The sequence below is a fragment of the Siphateles boraxobius genome, unplaced genomic scaffold (genome assembly GCF_051911475.1).
Source record: "Siphateles boraxobius isolate OS27281-9 unplaced genomic scaffold, OSU_SipBor_1 53, whole genome shotgun sequence".
NCBI classification, from domain to species: Eukaryota; Metazoa; Chordata; class Actinopteri; order Cypriniformes; family Leuciscidae; genus Siphateles; species Siphateles boraxobius.
Window position 1 is genome coordinate 4,456,599 of NW_027509175.1, and position 13,425 is coordinate 4,470,023.

The 13,425-nt window shown below is 36.6% G+C and overlaps 2 protein-coding genes across 27 annotated transcripts in view; one reads left to right on the forward strand and one right to left on the reverse strand.

The window, feature by feature from the left end:
- The window catches only part of camk2d2 (calcium/calmodulin-dependent protein kinase (CaM kinase) II delta 2), a 37,615-nt gene extending 27,983 nt beyond the window's left edge, over positions 1-9,632 (forward strand). For 4 of the 23 annotated variants that reach the window (XM_077205107.1, XM_077205112.1, XM_077205108.1 and 1 more), the window contains 8 exons: positions 1,883-1,927; positions 2,030-2,078; positions 2,386-2,484; positions 4,319-4,339; positions 5,238-5,313; positions 5,617-5,711; positions 5,808-6,036; positions 8,097-9,632. In XM_077205107.1, coding sequence (XP_077061222.1) covers positions 1,883-1,927; positions 2,030-2,078; positions 2,386-2,484; positions 4,319-4,339; positions 5,238-5,313; positions 5,617-5,711; positions 5,808-6,036; positions 8,097-8,106 — 624 coding nt within the window. In that variant the 3' untranslated portion in view covers positions 8,107-9,632. Of the gene's footprint in view, positions 1-1,882; positions 1,928-2,029; positions 2,079-2,385; positions 3,414-4,318; positions 4,340-5,237; positions 5,314-5,616; positions 5,712-5,807; positions 6,041-8,096 lie in introns of those variants that run through there. The other 19 variants (XM_077205119.1, XM_077205120.1, XM_077205125.1 and 16 more) reach the window with 8 other exon arrangements.
- Positions 9,633-9,693: 61 nt separating this feature from the next.
- Positions 9,694-13,425, reverse strand: part of ank2a (ankyrin 2a, neuronal) — an 89,867-nt gene continuing 86,135 nt past the window's right edge. For 3 of the 4 annotated variants that reach the window (XM_077205095.1, XM_077205094.1, XM_077205096.1), the window contains 3 exons: positions 13,113-13,277; positions 12,829-12,999; positions 9,694-11,577 (listed from right to left, as the gene is read on the reverse strand). In XM_077205095.1, the coding sequence (XP_077061210.1) occupies positions 11,557-11,577; positions 12,829-12,999; positions 13,113-13,277 (357 nt within the window). In that variant the 3' untranslated portion in view covers positions 9,694-11,556. Of the gene's footprint in view, positions 11,578-12,044; positions 12,137-12,828; positions 13,000-13,112; positions 13,278-13,425 lie in introns of all 4 variants that reach the window. The other variant, XM_077205093.1, reaches the window with a different exon arrangement.

A 13,425-nucleotide genomic window follows, 5' to 3' on the forward strand; every position in this document is an offset into this window, starting at 1 on the left:
ATGCTGCCTTAGGATTCTGCCTAATTTTGGAATGCTTTGACACAGTTTGTCTAGATTGTCAATGGTGCCTTAAATTTTGCATCAATTTTATGCTTTAAACTATTTACAGTATGTGACTGTTATTATGCAAAGAAAACCAAGGGTTGGTAAATCTGGCACTGTTGGTGTGTCTACCCAAGTTCCGTGAACCTTGCATGACTTTATTTACCTCTTATGTCACCTTTATGTCACACGTGTTTTTCTTCCATTTGAACACTTAATTCCTTGAAATGGTGTAATGCCATTAGTCTACTACTTTTGCCCATTTGTATTTCCCATTGGTTTAAATCTAAATCTTGTTGAATCCGAGTGTCTTTGCATAATTTAAGTACTTGGAGTGAATGCTTTGCAGTGCATGACGGGTGTTAGCATTGCTTTGATAGGCTCCTATGCTTTTAGCTCTTCGCTTTGAGTAGCTTGACATCGTTTGCCATCCATAATGATGCAGACATGCACATATACAAATGTCTCTCAGACTGACGACACAGGGACACACTCATACTGACACACACAGACCTTTTCTCTCTGTCACATGCACATGCACACTCTGAGGGTTTCTTAGACAAGTGACAAGCACGCATATGTAATCTTCTCTAATCTGGTGGGGATTAGACAAGACATGATCGATTCCACTCAGTCCCGCTCAAAGACCACCAGTCTGATTAATTACAGTGTGTGTGTGTGTGTGTGTGTGTGTGTGTGTGTGTCTGTGTGACCTAGGGATCCCCCCATTCTGGTGATAAACTGCCTGTTTGTTAAAAAAGAAAAAAGATCTACCCATATTGCAAGAGAAAACTGATCCAAAATCTGTATAATTTCTTGCGATTTATTTACCAATCCCCATAAATCAGATATATGGCAAGCAATACATGTAAAAACAAATATACAGTAATACATATAATACAAATATGCATACAGTATTTGTACCGGATGTATTTTAAGCATACACTACCAGTCAAGAGTTTGGAAAAATTAAGATAGTTTTTAATGTTTTTGAAATACATCTCTTATGCTCACCAAGGCTGCATTTAGTTGCACAATAAAAAAGATAAACAGTTCAAAAGATAAGCATTTATTTGTAATGGGAATCTTGTAACATTATATATGTCTTTACTGTCACGTTTGGTCAATTTTATTGTGTCCTTGTTGAATAAAAATAATCATTTAACAAAAAAAAACATCTTTTGAATGGTAGTGTATATATTTTTCATGTAATGTTTGCCAAATATCAGATTTCTAGACAGCTATTTGGTAATTGCTATAGAAGTTTGCACTTGATTGTACTTCATTTTAAGTTGCTTAGTTAAGAAAAGTCTGTGGCAGTTCCAATTATACTCCAAACCGATAGGATATTTTTGTTCCATCTCTTTTCATTAGCTGAGCTGGAAAATGAGTCATTTTAGAGAATCGGGATTTGACTAATGAGTCAACTTCTATAAATTAGAGAGGACCAATCCAAATGCATTGAGATTTCAAATACTCCAGTGTTATTTCTGGAGTGTATTGTTTGGAGGATAATTTTCACAGTAAACTTTCAGCTTTAATCTGCAACCTGAACAGGATTGGGAGAAGGAAGTGTGTTTTAGACTCCATTATCACGCCTGACACATGCACTACACATGATAAATCACCAATGAGAGAAATTAGATGATGTTCTGAAAGTCTTGTCATGTTGGTTGGATTTAGTAGTTTGTGTACAGTATATTATTTCCCTTAATACCTGGAAACAAAATCATTTGCAATTCCATGCATGTTGTGTCTTGTACACAGCCATTATTCTGCTATCACGCTTACTTTTCATATACAAATAATAATGTTTATTCACTCCTTTTCAATCTTCCAGGAGCCACAAACTACCGTGATCCACAACCCAGTGGACAGAAACAAGGTAATAGGACGTATTTCTGTTAGCAGTGGTATGATGCCGTGAATGCAATGTTCAGTGTCCAGTCTGAAAGTGATTCACAAGGATGCTTTCACATTTCTCAAGGAATCTACAGAGAGTGCCAACACAACTATCGAGGATGAGGACCTTAAAGGTAAAGGTTGACGTCTCTGCCCGTGTGTCTCCCCGTAGACGTGCTTGTTGCCGTTTTCCCTCCTCGATATGTCTTCCATCCGTGCTTCTCCTCAGTCATGTGTACATTCTTTCTTGTTTACGTTCCCCACCGAATTTGTACTCAAGTTCTGCCTGTTGCTGCCATTCTCTCCCATGTTCCTCCTTCGTTCGTTTCCGCTAAAGGGTGTCTTGTTTCAGTATTTCTTGTCGAGTGTGCTATTTGAAATGTCTTCTTTTTCGTTTGTCCTGCTCCTGTTGTTTCTTCCTCTCATTGGTTCAATGTACAGCCAGACGCTTTGGAAGCCTCAGCATTAATTCAATCTGGCAACCCGCGGGCCGCCCGCAAAACTCCGAGCCCAAGCAGGCGCCCAACTCCTCGGTGCAGAGTAAGTCCGTAACGGGCTGGAGACAAAATCACCCCGTCCTCCCCTAACGTCGATCAAATGCTTCGAATCCCCCTGTATGAACGAGAGGCGCCTCAACAACTCCGATCTGCTCTTTTAAGGATATTCTTTAATTTACAACTCCAAACTTCATTCTTCATCAATGCTCCGAATGTTTTAATCCATCCAGCTGCTTCTATCAGACACACGTTTGTGTCTGCCTTTTCTTCATGGACTGCATTTTAAGACTTAAGGAAATCATAAATCACAACAGTTTTAGAAGAAACATCAGATTCTAATTTAGGTTAGCATTAAAAACACACGAATTCCAGTCTGTGAAGGAGAGGGAGACATAGATGCGTGTAGCATGTGTTAGAAAGGCCTGATGGATTAAAAGCAAATCTCTGAATCAATAGAGATGCTCAAGTAAATGGGAAATCAGGTTTTAACGTGTAAGTACCAGAACATTCTTTCAATATGCTCTTCATGAAAAGACACCCTCTCACCGTCTCAAATTTCCTGGATGTGGGAGAAAGACCCTTCTTTTGACTTAAGTGCTCTTCATTCATGACAGAAACCAGCTGGCTGCCTTTAAGGTGCTTGAGGCATTCCGGTTACACCACTAACAAACCTCTTCTTACTCAAAAGATTGTTTATTTGACCTTTTAGCCCTGTGTCCTAGGACTAGATTCTGCATTGTCCTTTATTGCACCCAATATTCCTAATATGGAGAGATCCACTGCACTCGCTCCGGTATCCCATCCTGCCTCATGCCTGAGAGCCTGATGTTTGCTCCTTCTTTTTAGTATCTCTTCCCCTCCCACCAATCCAACCAGGAAAAACCCTAACCCTAACCCTGTATTCAAACAAGTAGAATCACTTTGGATTTGTTCAAGCTCAGTAATATGAAATGGACCTAAACCAGTATTGAAAGGACAATACGCAATTTTTCAACGTCAGATTCTGTTTGCACTTTATGTTGACATGACCATAATGACACAATGCATTTTGTCTAGAGTCTGTGTTTCACATGATGAAAAAAAAATGTGTTTGTAGTATTTTGAGGGCTGTGAATAGATTTAAAATATTACGTTACGCTGATTAATGCAGTTAATCATAATCATTAATTTTTCTGAGAAAACCGCCAAATTAAGATAATTCAAAGATATTATTGTGAAAGTGTTGAATAGCTAGTTCAGAAGTGGATTAATACATTTTTAATACTCTAATTAACCACACTAAATTAACACAATTTACAATTGACAGCCCTAATTAGTTTATTGTTATTTATTTTTCGACCAAAAAACATTTTTATATCTTATGAAACACAGAGGAGAATGGTGTTTCCACATATTCTAACAGTGACATTATGCTGAATAATGAAAATGATGTTGAAAAAAGGTTGAAGGCCCCATGTTACAAAGCATGTCCATTGTTAGAGAGAACAAGTATTAGATTGAATGCTTTTCTGAAGAAAAGTAAAGTCCTCTTTTTCTCATTTGAAAGCCGCAAACCCTTTTCCATCTCATTTGTCATTCAGTGCCTTCCGGGCGAAAGACATCAGCTAGAAGACTTATCCATTCGTTTTTTTCTTTTCATCTATTAATTTGCAGAAACCATAAAATCAGTGCTGGAGAATGATATAATTAATATTTCACATTAAATGAACTGTTAAATATTAAAAGTACAAAGTACATTTAACGTCTTTTTGCCCGGTGGGCTGGAGTTATTATGTCATCATCAGTAGACGTAGATGCATTGCGCTAGTTTTATTTGGTGCTTTCATAAGGAATTGCTTTTTTGACCAATTATGAGCCATCTTTTTGCTGTCCCTTAGCTTGCCAAGTTATCAATAAAGGTAATTTTAAACTTTAATACTTTGAATGAAAGTGTTGCCTGTGATTTTCTATCAGTAAACACTGCTCATTCGGAAACTCATCGTAGAACTCTAGGAGTTCTGGAATACGCTTTCCTTTTGGTGCCCTTTGTTTATCGAGTGTCAAAATTGCCTCTTTTTAATAATACATTAAACAGAACAGATTGTGCATAGACATAACATTCACACAACTTCTCTGTAAGCCACTTAGGGCTGGGCGATATAAATAACTAAAACAATACAACAAAAAAATACTCAGATATATATATACTCGATACTCAGCATATATCTTGATATTTATGTACAGTCTTTGCTCTGATATGGCTTTTTTAAATTAATCAAAGCAGGTGTTTCACTAAATGAACACAAGATTTTTTATTTAAATCCATCATCAATGCAATGAAGGACCTTCATGAACATGTCTGAGTGATGGTCAGTTTGATGTGATTCATTGCAATGAATCAAACTTATCAAAATCAACATTTTGTTACTTAAGTTTAAATCAGAGACACTGTTAAAACACTCTCATATTCATGAATCGTTAGACAAAAAAGAATTGTGAAACGTGTCAAATCACATCATCTTTTTAATGGCCAAATAAAAGGCCATTAAAGTCATTACGATATATACAGTATAATTCATTGCGAATATTCCATATAGACTATCGCCCAGCCCTGAAGCCAACTAATAACTGAAAAGACAGAAGCTATAAAGGTTCACTGTAAATTTGTTTCTGGTGCTTTCTAAACAAAGGTTTGCATTTTGTGGATTGCATAAATTCAGTCAAGTTTTGAAATGAGTTGAGATGTTGATTAATAATGTAGATTTTTGTGCCGTGAACATGTCTGACTCACACGCTAGACATTTCTGTGTGTTTCAGCTCGAAAGCAGGAGATCATAAAGGTGACCGAACAGCTGATTGAATCCATCAACAACGGTGACTTTGAGGCTTACGCGTGAGTGAACACACAAACCCTTAAGAACTAATGCATTGCTTTTTTTTCTCTTGATTACTGAGATTATATTTAATGGTCACTTTTTCACAACAGGTGCTCCGTCTATAATTAGAACCAAGCGTCACTTAATTACACCTTTTGATTGGCAGATTGGAGATCAGAAGGAAATTCAGATTATATCAGCGACTATATACGTTCACATTTATTCTTCACAGACTAAAATTGGAACGTTCCAGATGCTTTTGTACCAATGTGTGCCCACAAAACGAGACTTTTAGCTTTACTTTCTTCTCTTTCTCACAGAAAGATTTGCGATCCTGGTCTTACTTCTTTTGAGCCAGAAGCTTTGGGAAACCTGGTTGAGGGACATGACTTCCACAGGTTCTACTTTGAGAACGGTATTTAGACCAATTTCTTTTCACGCTTGCAAACAATATCTTGAATTTTTACATCGGTATTTTGAACACCGTATTATACTTATAGTATACTTTTAGCTCTGTCCAAAGGTAATAAGCCTGTACACACTATCCTGCTGAACCCCCATGTGCACCTGATCGGGGAGGATGCAGCATGTATCGCGTACATCCGTCTGACCCAGTACATGGATGTCAGTGGGATGCCCCGCACCATGCAGTCAGAGGAGACCCGCGTCTGGCACCGTCGAGATGGCAAGTGGCTGAACATACACTTCCATCGCTCTGGAGCCCCAAGTGTGCCCATCAAGTAAGATTCTTTGAGCGTTTCTACTGTTTAGTTTAGATGATATGTGACCCTGGATCACAAAACCAGTCTTAAGTAGCACGGGTATATTTGTGGGAATAGCCAACAATACATTGTATGGGTCAAAATTATCAATTTTTCTTTTATGCCAAAAAGTAAAGATCATGTTCCATGGAGATATTTTGTAAATTTCCTACCGTAAATGTATTAAACATTTATATTTGTGAGTGAATGCAGCACAATTGTGAACATAAATACTTTAAAACTTTAAAACTTTAAAGGCGATTTTCTCAATGTTTTGATTTTTTTGCACCCTCAGATTCCATATTTTCAAATAGTTGTATCCCGGCCAAATATTATCCTATCCTAACAAACCATACATGAATGGAAAGCTTATTTATTCAGCTTTTATGTGATGTATAAATCTCAATTTAAAATAAATGACTCATAAGGCTGGTTTTGTCATTCAGGGTCACATAATGATTTTGATCGCAAAAGGGTCATTCTAATTTAGTGACAGTAAAGACAATGTTTCATAAGACTTCTGTTTTAAATAGTGCCGTCAAATTGATTAATTGCGATTAATCGCATCTAACATAAAAGTTTGTATATATATATATATATATATAGCTTACATTTTAGGGGTGAGAATCTTTAAGCGCCTCACGATCAGATCCAATTCCGATTCTGGGAGTCACGATCTGATTACAAAACGATTCTTAATCTACTTTTTTCTTAATTAATCAGTTTACCCACTTGAAAAACATGTATTTATAAGCACATTATTATTATTATAAATTAAACAAATTAATTAAAACAATTGTATTTTAAGAATTTTAAATATATAATCTTAGATAGCGTCAAAACATAAAAGCAAATAGTAAATAATAAAGAGGAACAAATAAACATATTACAAGCAATAAACAAAGAGTGTATTCAGTATTTAAGAGTGTCCGGAATGTTTTCCGTTCAATAAGTGTTTTTTTCTCTTTCTCATTTTTATTGTTGTTGTTATTACTGATGACATCATAGGCAGTGGGAGATCTAATAAGCTGCATTCATACTGATGCACAGTATGAATCTCTTTTGAAATATAAGATGTGGTTTGTCCTGTTTAAACCCTTAAGACATAACTGACTGTGTTTACATTAAGTTCACATCATAAACGCATTAAATGCAAGTACATTTAACCACTTACATGGAGTTGCACACAGCTGCATGAGTGAGCGCTCTTCACAAAGCACACATGAGCATTTGAAATAGAAAGCAGCCTTCTGTCAGTAAATTTTTTTTTTTTTTTATGAGCCCACTGCATTCCAAATATTCCAAATGATGCCTTCGTAGATGTGTGTGTATGGAATTGGAAGCAAGCTGAATATGGGTGTTTCTAAAGCACACAAAGCTTCATCCTGGATCTGCTGTTAAAAAGTAAGAAAGTGTTAGAGAGAACCGCGATGCATTTTGTTCTTCCACCCCTTATATATTTATAATATTAACAAACTTATTTTAGATGCGATTAATCGCGATTAATCGATTTGACAGCAGTCATTTAAATAAATGCTTTTCTTTTGAAATTATTATTATCCTGAAAAAAGTATTACGATTTCCACAAAACTATTATGCAGCACAGCTGTTTTCAACATTGATAATATTAAGAGTTGTTTCTTGAGCACCTATATTAGAATGATTTCTGAAGGGTCATGTGATGCTGGATTAATGACTTCTGAACATTCAGCTTTGCCATCACAAGAATAAATGAAATTTTAAAATATATTAAAATATAAAACAGTTATTTTAAATTAATATTTCACAGTATTTCTGTTTTTACGGTATTTTTGATCAAATATGCAGCCTGGATGAGCAGAAAAGACTTCCTTTAAAAACATAAAATCTTACCGACCTCGGAATTTTGAATGCTAGTATAATCGGGACACAAATGCAGAACTAATGACCTAAGAATGACCTGTTATTATTAAGCTATGTGAAAATATATCAGTCAGAAACATGAATTCATAATTTAGTGGAATTTGATAATACTAATTTAATGTTATGCTTATTTCTAGGTTTTGCTGATGTGTGTTTGTCTGTGTGTATTTTTGTAGTTAATGGCATATTAAGCTTCAATATTTTCCAACCGAGGAGAAACCATCAGCAAAAACCCAACCATCTGTCATTCAAACTGGAGGTGTGTCTCCTAAGCCACACCTCCTTCCCAACAACCACGCCCCTCCCCTCCCCCCTCCCCCCTCTCCCCTCCCCCTTGAGGGTCGTTTACATGTTATCACACATGGACCAGAGAGTTCAAGCATTTTGCTAAAAGTCATCACCTACACCAAAACCCGTGGGCCAATCGCATATATGGACATTATTAAAAGGAGTGTATTTTTAAAATTTTATTTTCTGTTTCTTTTTTTAAGCTGTTTTGGTATGCATTTTAAATGTATAGATATGTAAAGAGAATCACCTTTCCCCAAGTCTGTACTGTATTTTTACGTATTTATGTGTGTGCAATATATCAAATTTTGAAAGATAAGAATGTTAATATTGAGCTTGCAATTGTTCTGGTGATGTACATATGTTGTGATCGTTCAGATAAAAAATGATAAAATAAAAAATCTTTAAAAAGGAACTTTAAGGAACTTTTAAAAATACGCACACTGAATTCTGGCTTACAGCAAAATTAAAAGATTTTAGTAACCGCTGTCAAAAAGCTTTGTTTATGTTCGCTAGCTTACAATGTTTGGCTCCTTAAAGATTCTGATTTACTTTACTTGATTTAAGAAAACTGCAGAATACTAATATGTTTATCTTTATGTGATAGAATATGAGAAAAAAAAACGATATCAATGAGAATGTAGCATATATGATACATCAAACTGACAAGCATTGGACAAATGCATTGAGGACTATTTTTTTTAATGACCATGCTGTCTTTTTTCTAGTTTATGTTGTCTAATTCTTGGTTTCCTTATCAAATTGTGTTTTATTTCTATCAATATCATAAGGATTTGATACAGTAATGATGATAGCGAATATCATCATCATGAACCAACATATCTAGAAGTATCACCCTTCCTTCAGATATATGTAGCTTAATTTTTCCTATACTGAGTGGCTGTGAAAATATCCTTTGACTTTATATCATGGCTGTATGAGAAAAAAATAAATATAAGTAGCTTATGAGAAACTACATGTATCATTTTCACACATTTGTGACTTTTATTTATCCCGACATTATTTTCGCCCATAGCAAGAGCAGCGAAAGTGAGCTGAGCCTGATTTACAAGCATGCACACTGCCCTTAGTGGCGACTTTGTGTCTTTGAGCCACTCAATCGGAAAATTATGTCATAGAGAGTGCTGTCGGAATGGAACGGTCTTCCTTGAGGAAAAACCTCACCACTAACTGGACTATGCCAACACCATCATTTCCATTTACTCCATGTTCCTTTTTCTCTTCTTAAAGACATTTCCTCTGCTGATACTTACAAAACCTCGACGCCAATATGAGGATGTGAACTACATAATTTGTTGCCATGGTGGCGCTAGCAAATCAACATATTTAATGAAAACTACAATAAAGATGTGATATGTACTGTATGTTTGATGTCACGTGTCAGCTTTCTCTCCACACACAACCAGAAAATAACCACGACATGAAGGTTATGACACTTGTACACTTTTATTCTCTTTCAGCCATATACACACACTGCAGCCATGGTATAGTGTTTAAATGTCTTTTTTAAAAGTCATATAGTAAACTAATACATGCCTTTTAGGATAGATATTTATGTACCATATATATATATGCATATTTTTATCTCCACAGACATAGAATGCGGATTCAATAAATCAAATGTGGGCCAGTCACAGTGAAATTAGTAGCAGTGTTCAACTTTGATTAGAGGATGACTTTTAATGCTGTTCCAGGGCCAGTTTCCCAAACCCAAATCATTATAAGGGGAACAAAGCACGGCTGGCCTCAGATCAGCATTAAAAAACAACCTCTGCTAACACAGCTGTATTAATCTGCAATTAAAAAGTAATTAGAATATGTCATGGTACACTCTTCTTCCCAGTGGTCTCAACTGAAGCTAACCTGTGATTTGGTGAATCAAAAGGAATATTCACTCGGTTGCACCGGTTTTATGACGCACAAAGTATATAAATGTAATACATCAAAATAAAACATTCTTTTTGAAAACATACATCCATTATGCTCATATTTTACCAATCATAAATACCTCAGAGCAAGATTCCCTAACACATACAGATATTGAGCATTATGTACAGAAAAAATGAATATACTTTGAAAATAGAAAAAAAAACATTTTCACACACACTCAACCGCACACGCTCAAAGAAACGAATAAATTCAGATGTAAAGTTTAAAAATATAAACACATTTAACTGATCATTTAAAATTGATTCCACCTTTGCTTTCTTAGTCCCTCTTGAAACGCTTGTCAAAGTAAGTTTAAAACCATAAAACGTGTGTTGATGTAATCTGTTATAACAAAAAGCTGTACTAAAATGTTTAAACTCCAGTGATGATGAAGAAAACTAGAAATGCTACAGATCACAGACACAAAGAGAGGGGTGAGGCCGAAAAATAACGGTCATCTAACCATAGAAAGAGTGTTATTAATACAGTACAGTAAGTGTCTGCTGCTAGCTAGCATGCCTGCGCTAATATCCTTACAGGTGGCTAATGTGATCTACTGTCTTTTTAAAAATGCATATTATATATACTCTCCATGGACAGAATACACAGACACAGAATACCCCAACAGCTGATAAAGAAGGCAAGAAGTTTTCAGACATCTCAACTGTTGAGATCAAAACAGCATGTCATGATGTGGCGATATAATGCAATGATATTCAATAGTCGTGGTAGGCAGTGCAGCACAGGTTCTGTTAGTTCGAGCTTAAAATAGTCCGAGAATGAACGGCCAGGACTTTTTTTTCTGTTTTGATAAAAACATTTTGGTTATTGTGATTTCTTTCTTTTTTTGTGCGTGAGTGTGAGTTGTATTCATTATTTCATAACCGAGGGGTTTAAAAAGCAAAGGAAAGGAAAGAACACCCTTTGGTCACAATGAAAGACAAACAGATAAACACTCGTGGTGAACTGGGGAAAATAAGGAGCGAGAAAATATTGTCCGTTGACTTAAACTGGGCAAACATCCAGTTTGACCGGACAGGAAGACTGGAAGCGGCAGGAGTGAAGTGCATTCTAGGATTGCATGAGCGTGGTGCATAGGAGAGGTTAGGAGGGCGGACAGGCTCAAGGAGAGGAGCGATGGAGGTTGAGCGAGGAAAATGAAGGTAGGGAAACCATCACTCTGACTTCTCTTTAGCTTCCTCCCTCTCTTCCTCTCAGTCATTTTGGGCACAGTAGTGGTGAATGAGGTGATGGAGGTGATGCTGTAGGTTGTCTTGGGGCTCAGATCGATCGTCTATCTGGTCCACACACACACGCTTCTGTCCCCCAGCATCCCTCACTACTGACCTCCTTTGGGTCCTAGACTTCTGCATCCTCGTCCTGTAAATAAGAAAGAAAGATTGATCAGTGTCTTATAGTCCAGAAAGTTTTAGGTCCTAACGTTTCCAGGTGGAAAAACATGGAAATCCCATAGTACTTTTGTGTAAAGTCAGGGTAAAAAATTTGATTAGGGACCTAAAGACATGTAAAGACATGCTTTGTAAAGAAATATACACACACTGGCAGTAAATCTAGAAATTCTAAACTCAATCTCTATAGAACATTTGCATGAACATTACAATACACTACCATTAAAAAGTTTGGGGTCAGTAAAATTGTTACTTTTATTCAGCATGAATGGATTTAATTGATCAAAAATGACTCAAGACTTTCATATTGTTATAGTACTGACCCCAAACCTTTGAACAATAGTGTAGATAAAGTTTTTTTCCTTTTATCTGACCCCCCAAAACACACACAGACTTTCACACTAATATGCACACAAACGCCATGCCCGTCTCTCAAACCTCCTGATCACAGTTCCATCAGGCTGCAGTATTTCCTGCTCTACCACTCGAGGGATCTGCACCTTCCTAAAACCTCCATAGTAGCTTAGAGCCTGAGGGAATGAGGCACACACTACATTAACACTAAATGAACCCTGATGAGAAAGAAACATGATGGGCAAACTATTTGGGTATGTTGGACTGTTAGAGCAGAGGATGCCTTAAATGTTTACTGTATGCAATAGATCAAAATGACATATTAACAGAATTATTTCTGCAGTATTTACAACTTTACAGTATGTGAATTTTCTGTATGCATGGAGTACCTGGATGACCTACAATTGCAAGGAATAAGGTATCCCACAATGCAATGCACTGCAGTAAAATATATTTTTAACATCATGAGCTAAACCATTGACTCATTATTATTGTTATTAACTGTCAAAAGCCAACACATCTTTACAAAAAACCCACTTAAAATTAGATTATATATACATAAGGGACAAGGGTTGCAAATTAGCTTCGGCTAGAAACCCTATATGCAACACATCTATTAAAGTTACTGTAACCTGTTTCAATGTGTCTCTTTTGCATTGTCCCTGACAAATAAACAAACAAATAAATAAGGAAAAAAAACTTTGATAGAACTTTTGGTTAGGAAAACCCCCCCAAACCAATATTATAGGCAAAATGTTGAGACAGTTGAGACAGTGTAAGTTTGGAATCCTTCCCTTAAAATAATGCTAAGCATAAAAATCTGATGTTGTAAAGATGTCAGGAATGACTGCTGTGTTTAGCAGCTCACCTGGGTGAAGTCATCCCGGGCAGAGGTCAGGTCTGTGGCGAGGAAAGGATCCCCCTCATGCTTTTCCAGCCGTTCTCCATGTACCACCGTCGTTTGGGCCACCTGTCTGACCTCTTGACCTACAACAGACTCCCCCGAAGCTGACATGCCGTCTTGCTCATGGAAAGTCACCTGAAATTAAACAAAAGACACCTCTTTAAAACAGCACATCTCCTTAAATGCCAATAATTGATTAAGTGAACTAAATCAACTGATCATCAATGATGAGTGGCAGCATCACACACCTCTGACTGATGGCCTTCACTCTTCAGTACTGTCCTCTTCATTACTTTTGAATATCCGTCCCCCAGCGCCACATTGACAGGCTGTTGGGCGGAGCCCTCTACCCTCACCTGCTCTGTCTCCACCCCATCAGATGACACACACCGTCGAATGACCTTCCTGGTCACCTAAGCGTGAAAGAGAGTGAGATAAATACAATTTTATCATCTCTACACTGGTTCCCTCTTAAGTTCCGTATCAATTACAAAGTATTACTACTGACCTATAAAGCCCTAAATGGTTTAGCTCAACAGTGTGTATTTAATGGACCTTCTA